The sequence below is a fragment of the Myzus persicae genome, unplaced genomic scaffold (genome assembly GCF_001856785.1).
Source record: "Myzus persicae strain clone G006 unplaced genomic scaffold, MPER_G0061.0, whole genome shotgun sequence".
Taxonomy (NCBI): Eukaryota; Metazoa; Arthropoda; class Insecta; order Hemiptera; family Aphididae; genus Myzus; species Myzus persicae.
In genome coordinates, this window is record NW_019104011.1 from 170,638 (window position 1) to 192,561 (window position 21,924).

The window sequence follows — 21,924 nt, forward strand, 5'->3', positions numbered from 1 at the left end:
TGAAGGTCTTAGTACCACTTTTGTCAATAAAAAATAAATATAAAGTTATTATTAATAAAAATAAACATATAAAATGAATAAATATACCTTTTTAGTAAGAAATAGTCGCTGGCAATCACACAATCAAACTCGAAAACCACAGATGCTTTTAGGCAGGTCGGTATCGACGTGGAGTAGTAAACAATTATTAAAATTATTTAGTTTAGCAAAAAAAAAAAAAAACAATTAATTTTATCTGAATATCTATAATTAGTATTTATAACCAACAGTGTTCCATTAGTTATTGGTAAAAAATAACCAATAACTAATCGAATTTTCACAAATCGCTTGCTAAGATTGTTGAGTTATACTTATAGAAAAAGAAAGCGACTTAATTTTATATAGTAGTATAGATTTACCTAGCATGTGGTACGATGATAATAGTGTAATATAATATCCAACCTGATAATATATTGCTCGCATTATAACAAGCGAATCTCATGTATAGATTTGGCATTTTCAACGGGCAACAAAGTGCACGGGATCACCTATTATGTTATAAAAAGATAATCTGGATTTATTTTATTGTTATTCCTGTTTTCGTACAATTTCAATAAGGCTGTATGGATGGTCAACATTTTTACCAATAACAAACAGTAAAGTACACACTTATCCAGTACTATAACCACAGCTCATAAAGTGTTCGTTATATACTTATATATTTTGCACCTATGCACACCTAAAACATTTTGTAATTTATTTTAGATGTTAGTAAGTGTAAGACCTCGGATAAAATTATATAAATTGAATTATATCAGTATTTATTTCTTTATTTTTAATATGCAATTGTATTTATCTTAACATTTTAATTTTATGTGTTCGAATATAAATTAAGTGTAAATATTTTTGAGTTTTTTTACCATATTATATTCTACAACATAGTATAACATATTATAATTTTGGAATTAACTTGATTTTTTTTCTGTAGCCAAAAATTGAAACTTCTATAACCATAACACCGATACATCTATTATTACCGTATATTTTTTGAAGTACTCTCCATTGGTAATCAGTTGCTAGAGGATACAACAGCGTTGCTATGCCAAGATCAATAGTTCCATTTCTCATTTGATAATGAACCTAAATGTAAAAAGTTATTCAAAATAACAACACATCTTTAAAAATAATTTAACATAAGTTCTTAAGAATATAATTTAAAAAACATTAAACCAAGTGTTTAATACATAAAACCTACTTAAATAGGCATATACAATTTATAAAATATAAAATCTACTGTTAAATTATAGATATGTAATTTGACGATTACTGAAATATTAAACTAAAAGAGTTGCATTACATATAGGTAATATATATAGATTATAGATATAAACAATTTTAATAATCAATATCCATAGAGTAGTGAATTTTCTAGCATGTACTGGATGGGCCACGGAAATAAGGCTAAAAAATAAAAATAATTTTAAGTCTATATATATATATATATATTTCGCTCTATACTTTCGTGTAACATAAAAATGTACAACAACTACGATTATATTTTCTTGGATTACAGGACTAACTGAATGTCTGTAAACTAGTTAAAAATAAAGAATAATTGAAAAAAATAAATTTTAAGTACGACAACACCATTGAATTTTCAAGAAAACCAAAGTAAAAAAATATCTTAATAATTTCATTGTGCTTACCTTATCAAATGGACAAACCACAGGTGGATCAAACGAACCGTACCAGCGGGACCATATTTGATTCTTGTCCTTTAATTTAGTGCAGATATCTGTTAATTTCCACGTTTGAAAGTATTCGCAGTTAATGCCATCAGCGTCACAACGACAGAATAACCAGAATGGACACACGCTGAGCACTCAAAAATCTGTTCAACTTTGTGGAATATCAGTGTATCCATGTATATAATAAAAATGTAAAATTCTTTCTGTCTGGTCACACTGATAAGGGTTTGTTTACTAACTTTCGACATCAGCTGTCCATATATCTGCGATTGTTTACAAAACATCAGTTTGACTTTTGCGCTCTTATTTGAAATTAATGTTTTAATTATTTTATTAATTAAGAAATTAAATCAAATTAATCGTAATTTTTGTTTTTTAAATGTATTATTTAATTATTTATTCGTTTTAGAATTTTTTCTAGTGTTAAATTTTTAAATAGAACAATGTTATCTGAAACTAAACGTAAAAATAGGAAATTATCAATTCTAAAACATTTATAATTAATATTATTAAATTTTGTGTCATATTTTACCATTTTATACAACTTTTTAGAATTAATTGACTAAAAAAATTACTAATATGTATAAAGGTATCTACCGTATAAGTACCTACTTAATATTATACAATACACATTTTTTATTTTTGTATATATGTACCTAGGTAGTTGTAACTTGTAAATATATTATATACATGTAATTGTAATAAATTTGTTTAAACCTACAATGTATTTTGAGATTTATTTGTTCAATGCACCTATGATCTAAAATATATATTTCATGATCTACACTTACCTATGCTAGACAAAAAATGTTATGTTATTAATTTAAAATATACATTTTATAATTCAAATAAAAATTAACTAACACAGAAATTGAAAAATCAGTTATTCACTTTACAGAGTACAGACTTCATATTTTGGAACATAAACACAAAAGACACTGAGGCGAGTAAGCAAGTTGCAAACTTGCAACTTACAACTTTATTACTTATTAAGTTAGGCTAAAGCACGATTATAAAGATTCTTTATAATCGTCGTTTAAGGTAATTAGTAATTACTAATTGCCTCTGTTCAGGGAATAACAGTCGCGCTAGAAACAAAGAATAATGGGAATTATCTTTCTACCGGCAGCACTGATATTCCACCAGGTGTTGCAAATCTGTGCCCCATAAGAACCCATGTTAAACTGAAAAGGTGTCTCTTCTGGTTATTCTGTTATTCTGTGTTAGTACTATTCCACATCAAAATTCAAATGAAACCTATATAATATGATGAGATATTCAATTCATATTTGATATTTGATATTTAATGAATAATGTTATACCTAGGTGAGTACCTACCATGGTTGGTTACTTGTTTAATTTATAATTGTTTTACTTACTTTATCAGCGAAAAAATTTGGAGGTATTGTAAGATTTCCATTAATAAATTGTGTTTCTTTGAGTTGGTGGATCGTGAAATTCCCAAGGTGGCTTGGATGTGCATACACTTTTTTGTAACGTACACTGTACGTTAACATTGGATTGAACTGAAAACCACAGTAAAATTTTTTTGAAAATGTATATACTCCTTTTAGACTAAATTTGCTATTTCAAATATCTTTTCTAAATAATTGCTCAAAATCTACCAACGCTCAACACCACGATACCACGAAATAGGGCAGAGGAATATGCAGAAGAATCTATATATCTTTGCTTTATTATCACCAGGCCATCTACTCGAAGCAATAGGCAATAGCAACAAATTATAGATTAAAAAAATTAGAGTATGTAATTTCTATTCTCCAAAACCTTATAAATTTCGTTATAATTATTTTATTATTATCTGAGCAAAATATAGAAGTAGATACATTAAAATACGTCAATTGGAGTCCTCCTAAGAGTACTTTGTAATATTATTACACGATTATTATAATATACTGACCAACATCACCTTTTCAATGAAATCTCCAATGATAAAAGTAAAAATAAATTTTAATGCAGCCATTTTTTTCCAAGAGTATTTGTGAGTATACTAATGAAGTTATGTCTATAAATACACCCATAGGAAAAAATTAAAACATTGGAGGTATTAACTTTTACAATATATTACTCTTATTGAGCTGCCTGTCAAGAGTTCGATTTGCAAAAACTTCTGTGTAATGTATTATCATATGGACCGTTATCGTGCTATATATTACTGGCTCACAGCGTAAATCAACAATAATTTACAGCACAAACACGAAACAACTATGCAGTTTATCTATAACCTTCATAAAAATTTTAATAACTAAATATCGCAATTTGTTTCGGGAAACAATGTTATTTAATGTTTTTGTATAAATTATATTAATAAAAATTATTTTTAATAGTCGATCAACGTGATATATTGACGTGACGCAATTATTATAATACATCAGATTTTAGCTATCTACTCGACTTTTAAATACAGTAATAGTATAGGTATGCATTGTTATACAATTACACTATTATGCATAAAATGTATGTAAGTATCGTTGAATATAGATAGTTACTATACCTCACGGAGTATTGAGTTATGTTCATTAGTTTCAATACTCTGTGTATACTTTATCGCTATTCAAGTAACACAGTCTATAGTTAAGTTTGCTCGGTGTTTAGCTACGTACTTACCGCCTGTTTTTTTTTTTTATGTAAGGAGAATTATTGGACAATGGTGGGGGGTATATAACCCAAATCCCTTCTTGGGCTCGCCAATGCGCGGTGGCGTGGTAAATAATCATATAAAGTCTGTTCACCCCACCAGCAAGATCATTCCTCAGGGCACCGACCAGTGAGAATTTATTTCATGGATCTTTCCTATGCGTGAAGGTATATTATTATTATATTAGGTATTCAATATAATAATGATGTTTTTACCATTTTAATACATTGTGTTGCCGTCGGTTTTTAGTGGACTGTATATATTAAGTATATGTGTGTTTTTTTCATTAATATATTAAGATTTAACATTTTTGGTATAACAACATGATTTATTTTATGATGCGGAGACGGACACGGTGACACGCATATTATGTAGTTGAAAACACGGCTAAACACTCACTAAAATAAGTAACACAATTGAATGTCGGTCGAACAGGTATCGGTGAGAATAAGATATAATAATAATAATAATATAATAACAATACAGATATAAGTAATAATAATAATAACTACTTCAATGATATAATACACTCGTCCAGGCCCCGATTAACACAACCGTAGGCCCTAGACACATGTGCTAATACAATCCTGTAGTGTTCAGTATTTAAATGATTAAGAAACCTAATGTTTGAGAGAGGTAGTGTTGAATCTCAGTGTTTTAAGCCTTTAAAAACAAAAATATTTAAAATATGAAAATCCATTGAAAAAACACCCTAACATAAAATTAATTTATGTAGCTTGTGAAAATCGTAACTATATTGTAAATCTCTAACCTCTATAATATTGTACCAAAATAATCCTTGAACAAAAAAAATACATTTTTATACTAGAATTGATATTCAAATAGATTTCCAAATAATTAGGTTCTTTACAGTTATATCTTAAATTAATTAAAATATGTTTGTGCAAATAAAAACTACGTTCTGAAATGAAATATGCAGAAAGTACATAACTCAGGTTGATACTTTATACAACACAATATTTTATCAGATTTGATTCATTTTGTGTGCAAACACAGGTGCAATGTCAATTAAAGTAAGTCTCTAGTTATAAGTGTTACAACTATTAAGCAGTCTTGGAGAGTTGCAGCACTTGCTAATTATTATTTATTTTTGGCTCTAGCAGATAGTGCCACTGAAACTCATGTCAACATTATGTTACAATATTATCTCAAATATTAAATTTGAAAATTCTGTTCTTTTTTTTTATACTTGTATTATCTTAAAAATGAGGGAATTATTTTATTCCTATGTTTTAAATGTATTGACCAGTTGTCCGGAACACATTGTTATTATCATGTTTTGAGACAAAGTCAGTCGCTCACACCACTCAGACGACATTTAAACGATACTTTAATACGTGACTCGCGCTGTAAATATTATCACATTTTCTTATTCTTATATGACTCGTAAACACATTGAAATTTAAAAAACACGAGTTTAGTAAGTAAACACGACAAGTTAACCATTTATACCTTTATTCCAGAAGTTTTATATTTTGTAGAATGTTTTTTCAGTATGAAGTGAAAATCATTTAAGAATATATTTTTTATCGATTTCTATTTTGGACTACCTAGGTGTCAAAAATAATACAATAAGTAAAGTATATTGTTTGATAAGCTCATTTTTGTTTATTTCTTCAAAATAATATGCATATTGTTACATAATAGTTTATAATTGAAATTATCATTATATAATTTTATCTAATATACCAGCACCATATTTTTTAATAAAAAAATAGAACAATTTATAAGTGATTATCATTTGTCATTTGATTATGTTTAAATACATTACAATTGTTTAAGTAACGGTTTGAGTTTTTTTCTATAACTGAATATTGAACACTGGGAGATATAACTACCGATAAATACATCACCTGCATACATTTTTTGTACTACTTTCCATTGGTAGTTAATTACATCAGAATACCACCGAACCCCTTGGTCAATATCATATGTTGCATTTATCAATCGATAATTTACCTAAACACAAAAAGTCAATTAATTATATTTAAAAAAATATTTGCACATAAGCTTTTATACATAACATTAAAAAAGCATAGGATTACGACTACGGGACGAACTGACTGTCTACAAACTAATTAACAAATTAATCATAATTAAAAATAATACAACTAAAACACAACTAAAACACTACAATACCATTGAATTGTCAAGTAAGCCAAAGTTAAAAAATATACAAACAACTTAATTATCATTACTTTATTTAATGGGCAAACCATTGGTGGATCAAACGAACCGTACCACCGGGACCATATTTGATTCTTGTCCTTCAACTTAGGGCAGATATCTGTTAATGTCCACGTTTGAAAGTATTCACAGTTAATGCCATCAGCATCGCAACGATGGAAAATTCCGATAACCTTCAACACAATTGACAACAATATGTTAAACTAAACAAAAATAAGTGTGTAAATGTTTCAATAATCGATGTGTACGTGATTGACTTAGTGTTATCCCACATCAAAAATACAATTGTATACGATTAGGTAAGTCCTGTATTATGGTTGTTTAATTTACAATTGTTTTACTCACTTTGTCGACTAATAATTTCGAATGTATAGTAATATTTCCATTTACATATTGATCATCTTTGTATTGGTCGATCGTGAAGTTCCCAGTGATGTTCCCATGTACAGACATTTTTTTAAAACGTACGGTATACGTTAACAGTGGATTGTACTGAAAATCGTGGTAAAATAACATTTTTTAATCAGGCAAATCTATTCGTATATTATTGAAATAATAGTTTATACTTTATACCTATAATTCAAGTCTTAAAATATTATTATTAATTTATTTTCATTTAGTTATAGACTAAATTTTAATCACTTCTAGATTTAATAATGTTGTTCTGCCATGGTCTTTATGAATTTTAAATTTGTTGGTTAATTCATAATAAATATGACTGATAAATTATAACTCTCTTAAGTCAAAAAAATCGCGAATTAAAACAATAAACAATTTTAGAATTTTAGAGGAGTGACTTAAGTGTGTGTATTCTGTATGTATTTAAGCTATATCACAGGTTTGAAATATCTAGCAAATTATCTTGTTGCAATAGCCTTTACAAGAAAGTTTAACAGCAGGTATTAATTATATACTAATTATGTGTATATACTTACTACCGGAATCACATTCCTTACAAAACCTCCAATGAAAATGACAATCAATAACTTAAATAGTGCCATTATTTACTTGTATTTTTTACTAATGCATTTCCGTTACGAGATAAACATTTAAGAGTACAAAGTACAGCAGAACTATCTATTAACACAACCTGTTGAGTTCAAATACCAGTAATGAATTGAAAATCGTAAAGAGAATCACAAAAATGTCCTTTTTGTTCATAGTATTTCATTAAATTCAAATAGATTGAGTTTGAATTATTTTGTTCAATTATAATATTAATTACATGCCAGTTGAAGGCCTGTCGGCTGTCATGGTTCGGTTTAGTAATCTATTAACTATAGCAATATAATAATACTAATATTAATAAATAAAAATATAATGCACAATATATTTTACATTTTTTTTTTTTGAATCAGTAAAATCATGATCTATTGTGAACAATATTATTATTTTAAATGATAAACTGATAAACTAGATGAACTAGCCTTGATATACATTATTATATAACAATAATTTTTTTTAGTTCACCGAATTTTGAATTGAGCAAAGTCAGGTATAATACTTGTTATATCTGTATTAATATAAAGAATGATTTACTAATCATGCTCATAACCGTTTATTTGAATTTTTAAATTTACTTAATTACTAAATACCATAGGTATTCTTAGAAATGTTGATTTTTTGTATAATTTAAAGGGTTTCCGGTAATGATATAGTAGCTTATTTTTAGATTCTTAGACACGATTTATAGAAGAAAAAACGCTTTGATTTTTAACTTCATTATTGTTTCTAGTAGAAAATTGAATTTTGGTTGGTACTTTGATTATGCATTCGGTAATTATTACGATTTTCATTTCAATACAACTATGTAAAGTTACTTTAATGTTTAATTATTGGTTTAGTTACAGCTTCATTTTTCTGTCACAAAATTAATTATTTTGTGACATGTCACTTGCAACAAATTTATCACCAACGTCGAACTTTTGTGACACTCTAAATTGGTACTGAGCGTCACTCGAGGATAATATTTCGGCTGGAAATTGTTCGAGGTTGGTTGAATTGTTTGTGATTAAAAATTCATCTGTATAGTTTGTAAGATGATAATATTTCTTTTCAATATAATAATTAATTGACATTGTATGTATTGCTCAATTGAGTCGATTAGTTTAAAGTATAAGACAACGGAAATACGGTAAAATTGTCACCAACTCGACGTACGTAATAAAACTACAGATTAGGTTCTCCACTAATAATTGCATGTTTATCAATATATCTACATTCTAAAGACAACAACATTATTGAAAATTGTATAGATTCCTGCAGAAGATTAACGGGGTAATATCAAATGTTCGATTTTCCTAAAATTTCATTATCGTCAAGTACCCCTTTATAACATGGGACAAGGGCCCAAGGTTTCTCTGAAGTAGTTACATGATTAAAAAGTTGAAAAAAAGTGAGCGTAACTCCACAAATATTTATATGAGTATCTAACATTTAAATTTTGATGATATTTGTTACTAATTCTTAGAATAATATTTTCTCATCAAACGATTTTCTTATTCTGTTGACTTACTCCGACAAGGTACATTCGACAGACTGTACAACAATTTCTAACCAACTATCTTGACGAATGCATCGATTTTTGTAGTCTTTGTGTCTGATGATTTGGCGATTCTATTAATATAAATCGATCAAATGTAAGCATTTATCATTCAACCATTCAACTCTACTTGTTTGTTGGTTGGTAATTTTGTAAGTACTATTAATTCAAATTTTCACAACATTATAAATTGATTAAATATCAATAACTAGTACATATACACATCGACACTTGTAGAATGCAGTGAAGTGACTGGTATTTTGTCTAAATGTGTGTGTAAGTATCTACTTACCGTTGTTGCCTAATATTAAACTTATATTAAAAAAAAAATAACCATAAAACATGTGAATATAATATACATATTATAGAGTTCTTAATTATTATTAAGACTGAACAAGAATTGTTGAGTTTCACATTTTAATTAAATATTTATATTTGTATATATAATAATATTCTCTCCTAAAGTATTTTTAATTAAATTAATGAACTTTTAAATTTTAATACAGAATTATTATAGCAATTTAGAAATATCGAACATACCTACCTATAATATAGGCATAAAAAATGTGAATTTGATGAAAATCATTAGTGGATAGGGTAACCGTTTGTAGGTATAGCTGAACTTAATGATTAGTCACATATAATCTATATTTTTTAGTCTCGAAAACATGAAAATGAAGATTTTCGAAACAACATTCTTGATCTTTGGATTTTTAAAAACAGAAAATCTTCTATACCAACATTTTGATAAAATAAAAACTGTATACCTACAATGGAGATTACTACAACAATCAGTCTTACCTCAGTGAAAAGAGTTTGTTCTGCCACTAATAACAAAATTAAATATTTTAAATATCTTATAAAATAAGTACTGGACGCCAGCTTTTCTGAAATCTGTCCACACAAACGCAACACAAGTCGTGCGGATTTTCCTTTTATGTAGACCACTTAGTAGGACGATCAGAAATTTTTCTGTGAAAAAATCCGCTGAAAATGAATTTGTGACGTCACACTTGTGTCTTTCGGTGAAAGCTGCTCCACTTGAACACGCCTTATAACTTTTATGTCTGACTTAATGGACAAATCATCGGTGGACGTATGAGTCGTAAAACGGGACCATTACACTTGATTCTTCTATCATAATATTTCCTTCAAAGATCTGTTAACTTGGAAGTACACCCAATCAATGCGATCTTTGTCACAAACTCACAACCCTCAGATACAACTAAAATCTTAAACAAAAAAATATGTAGAGTATTATACAATTTAAAATAAGAAACCAAACAAACCGAAACATAATATTACTGTGCTTATTAATATTTATTTACTTTCATATTTGATCATTTTTAATTTCCGCCACCGGTTGCATTATTTAAATTGATTTCGTGGACAAAGAAATGATACCGACTGCTGTAAAAATGTTTACTTCATGGTGGGGAGGTAAACAATAAGGAATCAGTATTTTCATTTTAATAAGGTTGGAGACATTTTTGGCTATTTTCAAGAATACAACACCTAGGCGTTTATTTAAACAACTTTCTAAAATGACAATATATACATATATTATTATACTTTAATACTACGAATCGGTTTATATTTAATGCTGTGGTTCAACTTAATAAATAACACGTCATTGTAGTTTTAGAACAGACTTGGTTTTTTTTCTGTAGCCAAAAAAATAAAATTCCATCGTGTAACTACCGATAAATATATCATCTGTGTAGAACTTTTGAACTACTCTCCATTGGTAATCAGTTACTTGAGGATACAACAGTAGAGCTACACCAAGATCAAAAGTTGCATTTCTCAGTTGATAAGTCACCTAAACGTATACAATTATTGTGGTTCAATCTCAAGATACAATTACTGTAGATTTTATAAATTATACATAAATAGACTGCGCCCATTTATTTTCGTTTACGTAAGCCGTACTTAACTTTTGCTATATTACAATATTATTTCATTTTCAATACATATTACGGTAATACGTGTTATTTGAAGTATCTAGCCAACCTTCCCCCAAACCCAGATTTTAAACCTAAGATTTATTATTTACCTTTATCAATAATACAATTTATTATAAAAAATATATTACAGTATACAATTTTATATTATTACAATATTTTTGACAATTAAAGCAAATGAAAAGGTTAAACTAACTATTATATATAATATATTTCTTCCTTACTTTATTTAATGGGCAAACCATCGGTGGATCAAACGAACCGTACCATCGGGACCAAACTTGATTCTTATCCTTTAGTTTATTGCAAAGGCCTGTTAATGTCCACATTTGGAAGTATTCGCAATTTATACCATCAGGGTCACAACGATGAAATACTGCAACAGCCTTAAATATTAAAATACAATTTTTTAAGGTGCTATTATTACTGGCTATTTAATATACATAATTTTAATAACTGTTTGAAAAAAATACCTAGGTAGTAGGTATACTTTAACAACATTATAGAAAATTGGTTTGATGAATTATTATTATTCAAAATAGAGTTTAATATGAAAAGTTCTTTTATACTTTTATTTGTACTTACTTTGTTGACCAATTTTTTTGAATTATAAAATTAATTAATTAAATTATGATTATACATATATAATTAATTAAATATGATTATTTAATGTGCTATTACTACCACTTATTTAATGTAATTTCAATAATTATTTAAAACGTTCAAAACAAATAAATACAATTTAACAACATTATCAATCAGTTAATTTGTTGAATTGTTATTACAATTTAAAATGGAGTTTGATCTGAATAATGGTTTTATACTTTATTTTGAACTTACTTTGTTTATTAGTTCTTTTGAATTGACTGTAATTTGGCCATTTATAAATTCTCCTTCTTTGTATCGATTGATCGTATAATAATTAACAGTAATGTTAGGTTGCACTTCCAGTCTTTTAAAACGTACAGTGTATGTCAGCATAGGATTGTACTAAAAGTTATAATGAAACATACATATTGTTTAAGCATAAATTGTTGACCTGGGAAGTGATGAGCTTATGTGCAGATATAAGACCTTTGCAGATATATAATATGAATTATCTGCTAAAACTCATTGCTTTAAAATTGAAGTTATTTAAATATTTCGAATAAAATAGGCCTATTCAATATTCTAATAATTAGGTAAAATAATCAATTTAATATATCAAGATTTTGAGATTTTCTTCTCAATAACATTCTACTATGAAAATAATTTCGTCTGATATAGGTACCTACTGAAAATGTATTATTTTTATTAATTTTAAATTAAAACTGATGATTTAATGTTAGGTATTTTTAACTCATTATTGTGCCATAAAATTATGTGTTCGATTGTGTTGGTTTTTCGATCTCAAGTACCGCCATACCGGGTACTAACTGACATATTCTAAAGAATAGTAACTATATATAATAATAAATATACCTACAGACATAACATTGATGACAATTGCTCCTATACAAATGAAGTAAAACGCCATCTTTTTTATGTTTGCCATTATTTCCTTGAGCTGTGGCATACAATAATGCAATTGCTTGTGGTTGTAAAAGTTAAATTGATCAATGACGGTATCTATAGTACCTATTAAATATGTATTTATGGTTTTAAAATGGTTTGATACAAATAATAAGTCGACCGCATAACTATTCAATTCCAACTGCAGGGACCATGAAAAATAAAATTGCAATGAAAAAATTACAATTGCAATAGTCAAACATTGTCATATTATACCAATTTCCTGTTTACTTAGCCTATTTTAAATAAATAATCAAATAGATACTATCCCCTTATTTTGTACACAACTTATTCACACGTGAAACAAAATATTCTTTGAATGGACTGCGATAGATAAATGTTGAACTTTGAATGGACTGCGATATAGATAAATGTTGAAATTACTGTTGCTATTGCAATAACATTGGTATTAGCATTGACTGTAAATCCTAGTATTTATAATCAATGGTATTAGTAAAACAAATTTATATTTTTCACTTTGAAAGTTTTAGCCAGTTCTAGGGAAAATTTAATAGTTTGGAGTTTAATTTAATTTAATTCGTAGTACCTACTCAAGTACTTTTATTAGCAACCCTTATTTTCGTTATCAGGTATAGGAAGATATTTTTTTTTAAAGTAATTTTGAACTATTTATACTTAAAATGTTATTTGAAAATACAAAAATTGAAAAATTAGAAAAATTTCTTATTATTGGATTTCACCAAAAATATGAACACATATGATATTTACACTTGAATTGAGTGGATTTTTTTCGTGGATTTGGATATTTTTATTTAAAAAGTAAATTACTTTGTTGCATGATTTTTGTTTAAGTTAAAATGTTACATAAGTATTATATATATGTATATATTATATAACTATAAAAATCTACCACAGACGTAACATTGATGACAAGTGCTCCAATAAAAATTAAAAAAAATGTTATACTGTTATAAGTAATTCATATCTGTTCAGATGGAACAAAACGAGACCAGGATAAAACGAAATTCCAAAGAACAAATTAGGTACTATTATTTTGCTGTAATAGTCAACCATTGTCCTATTATACCAATATCTTTTTTATATGACCGGATGTGAACAGACTTTACTGCAATTACTTAAATACCTAATTATGTATATAGAGATAAATGTACTCTTTAAATTAAATTTGATAGAGGAAACTTTGATATTACTATTTTTTCAATAATTGGGGTTAGTAATAAAAATGAATATTTATGAACTATAATTGGATGGCAAAATGTACCATGTATGAAAAATGTTCATATAAATAATTTGGGAAAATTTAAAGGTTATTATACAATCGTTTTTTAGCTTTTGAGTTAAGCCAAAAAAACAAAAATAATGTTTTTCTTGACTAACTAACTTGATTCACTTTCCCACCAGAAACAAGACTGAAACAGATGACTTTTACTGCCACAAAAGTGATATTTTCAATATGTCACGTTGATAAGCTCTTGATTAGAGAACAATATTATACAGACCGTCATAAAAAAGTTATTACATTATTTAAAGAACAATTTGTCAAACCCTTTCATATAACTCTTATAGCCGATATTGTATTAATGAATGCATAATATATACTAGTATATTACAATAAATAATATTAGAGCTTACGCGTTAATATTATAATATGTGATTGACATATTTGCATAATTGCATATGAAAAGTATTTTCAAATCAACTATACATAACATAACAAAATACAACGTTAATTTTAATTTAATTAATATTATATTTTATTATTCCAACTCCATCTGATTGAAGTACATACGTGATCACAATATTATCATGTGAAAATATGTGATAATGTGGTATAGGTACCTATAAATACCATTTTTATCGCAATTCAGTTGCTTTGTTTGATCGTGAGTTGAACTTTCCGATTTATTCTAAAAACATAATAATAATATAAATATTACAAAATAATAAATACCTACCATAGACGAAACATCGATTACGAGTGATGCTCCCATAAAAATAAAATAAAATATCATATTTTTAATAGTTGTTGCCATTATTTTCTTGGTGAAGTAGTCCCATGGATTAATACTGTTGCTTTCAGTTGTAAACGTTATATACTAATATACTAATAATGTACTATATGACTGTGTACAACATATAAATGAATGGTTTTAAAATATTTTTGTACAAAATATATTATATTATACTTTATAGTTTTTGTTCATACATCTGTCCATGCGGAAAGGCACGAGATCAGAATAAAACAAAATTCCAGAGAAAAAATTACATACTAATATATTGATGAAATATTATTCCGATTTCCGGTTGTTTTTTTTTTGCGTGTTGTAAACAAATGAAATTGCGACTTCCTCGTTATTCATACACGAAAAAAATGGTAGTGCGATGGGTAGAAATTCAATTTGATAGTATTACAAATATTTTAATATAATTCTATTCAGGGTTTAAATTAATCATACACGTTATTTGTGTTGTACCTGACAAATTTGATTCAATTAGCTATATAAGTACTATGATAAGTACCTATATATATATATTCAGGGCCAGATTAACCATGTTGGGGCTCCTGGGCAAAGCCATTCTCGGGGCCCATTTACCCTTTTCTAACTTCCCGAAATCCATTTTTTCTACCAGTCTACACAATGTGATTATATTCATAATTATATACGCTATTTTTTTTACTACATTACGAAGGCATTCCGTTTTGAGTTTCAACTAATGTATAGGTTTGCCTTTAGAAATGTGATTTTAACTGTATTATTATTTTCTGTTCTAAATAATAATTAGGCAAATTTCCAAGCTTATTTACCATTGTGGTGTATATTTTCACAAACAAAGTCACTGAGAACACTATTCCGTGTGTACAACTTTAAATGGATTGGCATACAGATCAGGAAAAATTCGAAACAATTATATTTTATTCAGCTGGATAGGTAGATTTCGGTGTAGAAAGTATTACTGTAATAAATTGTTTCATATTCTACAACAACTATATCATAATATTCTCTAAACTGTGTGACAGTCGACACCTTGATAAAATGTTAAAAATATGATTGTTATTTTTTTTTAAAAACATTTATACGAGTCACATATATAGGAATATTATTAATAAATTTAATTAATTACCTACGTAATAGATTTATTTATACCATTTGGGAATTTCAGCTATAATATTTTATTTCGCTTAACCAATACATATTTTTAGAATATTTAACAATACAGTTTATTTTCCGTTACCATTCTAAAATGTCAATATATTTTTCAATCTTCCATCTATACTTCGACTATTTCACATAACTAAAAATGTTTTTATCATTATCGATGTGTGGTGTGTACACCCATGATATTTAGATACATTCAATTTATTCATATGTTATACTAGAAATGAATTTTTTAATTTATTTTATGTGCAAAAACAGTCCACGGCTGCTATAAGGCCATTGGACGTCCAATGTATTACATCATAGTGACATAGTGTAGATATTAAGTGGTACATATCTTGGATTACAGAAAAGTTAATAATGGTAAGGTTACATACGATAAATGAGATAAGACAATATAAAATAAGGGAATAACTTTACATAGGTGTATAATTTGATGTAGTATGGTGATTTGTGATGCCAGTTACACCAGGTTGATCAAATGTGAAAGAAATTGGCGGAGGTTGATGATGTTGGATGGCTTAGTGGTTCCTCAAGGTGATCAGATATTTGCATCCTTCTTCTCTTCGTGCTGTACAGGTATGTGTTTAGCGGTGAAGGGGTTAGCATGAACAGATGGGAGTTCTTCTTTCTCCATAAGATCAGATATGAAGTGTATCCAAATAAAACTTACAACAAACAATGTTAAGTTTATTTTATCATAACAAATTTTATAATGCGAGTATAATAACACCATCGTTCCGAGCTAAATATTAGGAAGGTACAAACAATAATAATAGTTAGATGATAAAATGTATTACTTAGGCTCAGAGTATAAATTGTTGTAAGTGTGGTTATTAATAAAATTAAATAGTCTGGTAATGGTTAAGTAAATTGTAAAATATTGCCATACTTAAAATGATATTATGTTTTATTGTTTTGATTGTTTTGATGGTTTTTTGTTTCTTTTCCTGTAGCCAAACACCGATAGTTCAAACGTGTAAGTACCTATGTAACGTTCACCAGCATAAAACTTTTGTGACACTTTCCATTGATAGTTAACAACATCAGGATACCATCGAACCGCTTGCTCAAAATCAATAGTTCCATTTCTTATAAAAGAATTCACCTAAATATTTAAAGTATAGAACAATTAATAATCAATAATGTTTTGTATAATATTATGTCTACATGTACGTTTTATAGTTGCTTAAAGAACAATGTTCAAGCTTACTAACTAAATTAAAAATATTACAAAAATAAATCAAACGAATTGAACAGTTCAATTATCTATTATATAAATCAGTGGTTTTCAATCTTTTTTTAAACACGACACTTGAACAACATTTTCTTCAACAAAGACTTCTTCTATTAATGGTTTACGGAAAAATTAGATAAACAAATCTGTACTTTATTATACATTTATATTAATTAAATTATATTTTTATTTATAATAATCATAATGAATGAAAACTTTTAAAGGCTTACCGATCATCTAGTCTCTATATAAAATGATTGATTTGCTTAAAACCACTGATATAGCTTATAATAATATATATTCATCAAAAGACTCAAAATATTTTTTATATTTCATCATATCCAGATATTGATAATTCAAATATTTGGTCGAAATTTAAAGTATACGAGGTTGTTCATTTTGGAATTTTAATAAAATCGTTTTTGGTCAAATATTACTATATGGTGTTTTGTAAATATTCCAGTTTTTTCTTGTTTTCATTATTATTTAGGTAACTTACATTACATTTTGCAAACATTGCATTTCAAATAAAATTAATATTTTCTGAGCAATAGAGTGAATAATATGAGTATAATCACATTGTAATCATTACATTTTATTGTTATACCCCAGTTTTAAATATTATATGATGACGTCATATTAAAAAGCAGGAATAATTTAAAAAATGCATATCTTCAGATAAATTAGTAGGTACAAGGATCATATTTCTTACTTTTTTTACTGGACAAACCGGCTGTGGATCAAATGCCCCGTACCAACTGGACCATATTTGGTTCTTGTCCCTTAATTTAGGACAAAGATCTGTCATTGACCATGATTGGAAATATTCACAGTCCACACCTTCTGGATTACAACGATGAAATACTACGACAATCTTTAAAAAAAAGGTTTATACGCATAACAAATTGTACCGTACTTTATAGGTAATTGTTAATAACTTTATATACCACCATCAAATAAATAAATTATAAGCAACATTTTTTATATACACTATTGTCTACAGTTAATGTAATATTATCTTTTTAATGTAACTGCTATATAATAATATATTATAAATATGTATTATATCAGGTTGACTGTCATGTGTACATTTGTTTGTACACGAACAAATCTCCATACTTGTATAAACAAATATTTTTATACTATCCAACAAATTTTAAACGATAATTTGCAAAAACTTCTTTTTTTATAATTTTGTTTTTTTGTTAATTAAAATATCCATTTGATATCTTCGCTGAGTAGACAAACTGGTCCTAGGGGCCACAATATTTAATTCCAATGTTAAATCAGTACAGGCGTGTACACATTTCTGTACATGGAAAGAAAAATGGTAAGTAAAGGAGTGTACACAATTTTGTACACACGGCACAGGGTAAAAAGTATCAAAAATCATTGTGGCAGTCAACCTGATATATTATATAAACGATATTACTTAATCCGAAACATTTTATCACAGGTAGCTAATTTTTTAATACTAGATAGTAATAGTCACCTACCTTGTCTATTGTTTGTGGTGAGTCAAGTGAAAGAAATCCGTTGACGAATTCTTTTTCTCTATGTTTCTCAATTGTATAGTTTCCAGTGAAGTTTGGTTGAAATGACACTTTTTGAAATCGTATTGTGTAAGTTAGCAATGGATTGTACTGAAAATTATTATAGCCATGTAAACGCATTTATTTCTTTATAAGTTGTAAAGCATACAAGTATTGAATAATATAATAATATAATATAGAATAATATCATGTTTTTGTAGTATATTTACAGCAGCAAATATCACGTTTTCAAAACATTTCCCAATACAAACAATAAAAAGCAATTTTATAAAAAACATTTTTTCTCTGGAATGGATCGCTGCTTCCAGTATATGTATAAGTATATAGTATAGCCTGTTTAAACTTTTTATTCGAAAACCTTTGGTCGATGCAATGCTTAAACGACATCAAGTATAACTAAATTGTATGATATTTATTATAGTTAGTTTTTGCTTTTTTAACCAAATATTGACATTGTTTGAAGTCAACCATTTATAATATTTATAATAATAGTATCGTTATAATCACTGATCAATTTGATAAATTCATCACGCAATAACTGCGCTTTAGTGTTTCTTATTTTGAATGCAATACAATCGTAATTGCCTATAATGACTTAATCTGTTTGTCCTTAAATTTGGTCATTGAGTTTTTGATTATTTGATAAAATTATAAATGCATAAAAAAAAATTCAACTGTAACATTTTGGTTTCTTAACGAAGCAATATCAATGAATTGGTGTAACAATTAACAATGATATGTTTTGTCTGCAGTCATCACGTTTTTGAGCAGAAAAAAAGCTTCGATCTAACTCTGTAGGTGATTCTGGAAGAAAATATATTATCTGATTTCTCTGAAGGAATAAAAAGTCGTAAGAAAAAACTAAACAAAGAATGACGGGAAAGCGAAATATTTACGAAATACTAGTTTTCAAAAAATTGATTTTGTTTTTTGTTCTATAGCTGTAGGTATAAAAACTTGACATCTCCACAATATACTTATGTTAGTATTTCTTAGACATAATATAATTTTGAAAACATTTTAAACAATTTGACAATTTTAGATTCTGAGCTAGGTATAGAAGCTAATCTATAGCCTTTTCCCAGATTCTTTTTTCGTATAAGTACATTAATTATTTAACATTGAATTCAAATTGACAATCGACTTCAGTGACATTTACTCAAATTGACACATTATTCATTTGGAATCTAAAATTAAATTTTTTTTAAATGATAATTAACTTTATTAAATAAACGAAAACTCAACATTAACGAGTTTTGAGGACACATTTTTAAACATTATGAACAATTATAGCCTACTATATAATACTATGTACAGTAGATCGATCTCCTCGGTTTCTAATTTGTTAATCATTTTTTTTTTTTTTTTTGTTACAGTACCATTTACCTACAAGTGTAATTAGCATAAAAATATATACATAATATTTATACATTTAATTTTGTTACACAGTTGAATGAGCAAAGTAAATTATTAAATTGAGTAATAGGTATTGCGATTGACCATGATCGGTTTTAGAAAAAAACAATGTGTAAATATGCGTAACATGCAATCATGTGATTATTTATGATAATAACAGATTGAGGTTTTTGCTCGTGTTTACATATAATTATAAAATATAAATGATCTAGAAATACGGCAGAGTACCCTAAGAATTCGTATGCTTTATAATATGATATGCAACCATAGAAGCAACTTTGGAATAATATTCTGAGCAAAGCGATGAATGTACAGATTTACAATTATGTGATTTTTTTTTGTACGTATTTCGAAAAATTTAAATTCTGATTTTTAGTGTTGATTCTAAAAAAAAATAACCCTTTGGTACATGAATTTTTCACTAAATATTTATATTAGCATTTTATATACATAATATAATTTCATAAATATTTTGACTACCTACCTATTTTAGAGCTAATTATAGGCATACATTTTGATTTTTATTAGTTTTTTTTTTAAATTACCGTAATTAAAATAACTTCTACTTAGTCAAATAGTTTAAAAATATTATCCAAGGTTAATTACTATTGAAAATTGTTATAATAGCAGTTGCTATATACATCAATGATACATTGGAACGATTTTTTTTAACATTTACATTTGAAATGTTGACAAAACTCATTCAGATTTCAAAATTAATTTTACCACATTAGTCACAATAAAAGTTTTATTAGATCTATAAATGATATTTATTTTTATATTTTTAGTTTTTTAGACAATAAAACAATATTTTACACCATTTAGCCAAATTATGTAGGTTAGTTCATATTTTATTACGAATATTTCAATACTCCAATTTAAATAGTGTGTTAAAATTATATATATTTACATCTACATTTTAGTAAATTATACCCCGGTATACTCACAATTTTTTACTTTAATAAGCTTTTATTTAGACATACAATGATTTGATTACTAAGTTCTATATTAAGTATTTATTAAATGTTTTCTCTATTTTAAAAAAAAAAGCTTTATTGGACTAATGTATACAATATTTACAAAGTACTATATTTGTACTCGTATATATAGTGTATATATTATGTATATGAATCATAATAATATTGTGTCGCCGTGTCGCGTTCAATGCATATAGATAAGTATCACACATAGGTAAGCCAAAAAAAAAAAAAAATTCAAATTATATTGGACATGGATGAGCAGTTCGTCCAGTTATCTAACCTTCATCAAAACTGTAATAACTAAATTACATGATGTGAGTGTAATGGCTATGGCCTCCAAACACCGTAGAGTGGGAAATCAATTTTGCAAGTTTGAAAATCTGGAATAAGTTTAGTTCATTTATTATTTAAATCTGTTAATAATTTTCATACATTATTTATGATCCTTAGAAATGAACGATTTTTTTATTTTCAATACACCTAATCTTTAAGCTAGGAAAACATTAATAATATTTTCGTTATCAAAAAATGTACTTAGAGGATACAGTGTGAGTGAGTAACATAATATTAAAATTACATTTTTAGAGAATATTGTGTCTGAAGTAAATATCAACCATTTGGAGCGCTATAAGTGAACTAGGTATGAGCGCAATTCTAACTTTTTTTATTTCATTGAAATCTGTATTGGCCAGAGTATAAAAAATTATTTCATATGTTTATTATAATTTTAGTAAATAGTAACAGTATTATATGCACTATCAAAAATCCAATGGACAATGCTCGACTGTTGAAACGATTTATTTGTATAATAATAGTAATTTGTCATCAATTATAGCCGAGTTCCAAATTCAACAAGGGGCTCTCACATTATAAGGTAAGTGAGTTTAAATTGATAATAATTTGTAATAGTATTGAAGGTGGGTAAGTATAATACGAATTATGACATG

General features: G+C 27.0%; 4 protein-coding genes across 4 annotated transcripts; all 4 read right to left on the bottom strand.

Annotated features, from left to right (window-relative positions):
* Positions 1 to 930: 930 nt before the first annotated feature.
* Positions 931 to 3,711, bottom strand: LOC111037551. The gene is made up of 4 exons (XM_022320191.1): positions 3,649 to 3,711; positions 3,103 to 3,253; positions 1,686 to 1,861; positions 931 to 1,119 (listed from the first exon to the last, which is right to left on the bottom strand). Exons 1-4 carry the CDS (start codon positions 3,709 to 3,711, stop codon positions 931 to 933), a joined length of 579 nt encoding a protein of 192 aa, XP_022175883.1.
* Positions 3,712 to 6,087: 2,376 nt separating this feature from the next.
* Positions 6,088 to 7,800, bottom strand: LOC111037555. Its single transcript, XM_022320199.1, has 4 exons — positions 7,530 to 7,800; positions 6,940 to 7,086; positions 6,606 to 6,767; positions 6,088 to 6,366 (listed from the first exon to the last, which is right to left on the bottom strand). Exons 1-4 carry the CDS (start codon positions 7,593 to 7,595, stop codon positions 6,175 to 6,177), a joined length of 567 nt encoding a protein of 188 aa, XP_022175891.1. The 5' UTR covers positions 7,596 to 7,800; the 3' UTR covers positions 6,088 to 6,174.
* Positions 7,801 to 10,728: 2,928 nt separating this feature from the next.
* Positions 10,729 to 15,252, bottom strand: LOC111037544. The gene is made up of 4 exons (XM_022320184.1): positions 15,184 to 15,252; positions 11,941 to 12,090; positions 11,325 to 11,486; positions 10,729 to 10,958 (listed from the first exon to the last, which is right to left on the bottom strand). The coding sequence occupies exons 1-4, from the start codon at positions 15,250 to 15,252 to the stop codon at positions 10,767 to 10,769; spliced, it is 573 nt and encodes a 190-aa protein (XP_022175876.1). The 3' UTR covers positions 10,729 to 10,766.
* Positions 15,253 to 15,867: 615 nt separating this feature from the next.
* On the bottom strand, positions 15,868 to 18,973 carry LOC111037549. The gene is made up of 4 exons (XM_022320188.1): positions 18,791 to 18,973; positions 18,525 to 18,671; positions 17,741 to 17,902; positions 15,868 to 16,899 (listed from the first exon to the last, which is right to left on the bottom strand). Exons 1-4 carry the CDS (start codon positions 18,857 to 18,859, stop codon positions 16,702 to 16,704), a joined length of 576 nt encoding a protein of 191 aa, XP_022175880.1. The 5' UTR covers positions 18,860 to 18,973; the 3' UTR covers positions 15,868 to 16,701.
* Positions 18,974 to 21,924: the final 2,951 nt, after the last annotated feature.

What these genes read in the sequence shown, in the direction of transcription:
- LOC111037549 (XM_022320188.1), bottom strand. Translation starts at nt 18,859, where the DNA reads ATGTTTTTTATAAAATTGCTTTTTATTGTTTGTATTGGGAAATGTTTT. An exon ending in AAAACGTGATATTTGCTGCT is followed by an intron (nt 18,672 to 18,790) that starts GTAAATATACTA and finishes AATAATTTTCAG; the next exon opens with TACAATCCATTGCTAACTTA. An exon ending in CGGTTTGTCCAGTAAAAAAA is followed by an intron (nt 16,900 to 17,740) that starts GTAAGAAATATG and finishes TTAAATATTTAG; the next exon opens with GTGAATTCTTTTATAAGAAA.
- LOC111037544 (XM_022320184.1), bottom strand. Translation starts at nt 15,252, where the DNA reads ATGGATTTCGGGAAGTTAGAAAAGGGTAAATGGGCCCCGAGAATGGCT. An exon ending in TGCCCAGGAGCCCCAACATG is followed by an intron (nt 12,091 to 15,183) that starts GTTAATCTGGCC and finishes TATAACTTTTAG; the next exon opens with TACAATCCTATGCTGACATA. An exon ending in TGGTTTGCCCATTAAATAAA is followed by an intron (nt 10,959 to 11,324) that starts GTAAGGAAGAAA and finishes GTATACGTTTAG; the next exon opens with GTGACTTATCAACTGAGAAA.
- LOC111037555 (XM_022320199.1), bottom strand. Translation starts at nt 7,595, where the DNA reads ATGGCACTATTTAAGTTATTGATTGTCATTTTCATTGGAGGTTTTGTA. An exon ending in TAAGGAATGTGATTCCGGTA is followed by an intron (nt 7,087 to 7,529) that starts GTAAGTATATAC and finishes CACGATTTTCAG; the next exon opens with TACAATCCACTGTTAACGTA. An exon ending in TGGTTTGCCCATTAAATAAA is followed by an intron (nt 6,367 to 6,605) that starts GTAATGATAATT and finishes TTTTGTGTTTAG; the next exon opens with GTAAATTATCGATTGATAAA.
- LOC111037551 (XM_022320191.1), bottom strand. Translation starts at nt 3,711, where the DNA reads ATGGCTGCATTAAAATTTATTTTTACTTTTATCATTGGAGATTTCATT. An exon ending in TTTTTTCGCTGATAAAGTAA is followed by an intron (nt 1,862 to 3,102) that starts GTAAAACAATTA and finishes CAGATTTTTGAG; the next exon opens with TGCTCAGCGTGTGTCCATTC. An exon ending in TGGTTTGTCCATTTGATAAG is followed by an intron (nt 1,120 to 1,685) that starts GTAAGCACAATG and finishes TTTTACATTTAG; the next exon opens with GTTCATTATCAAATGAGAAA.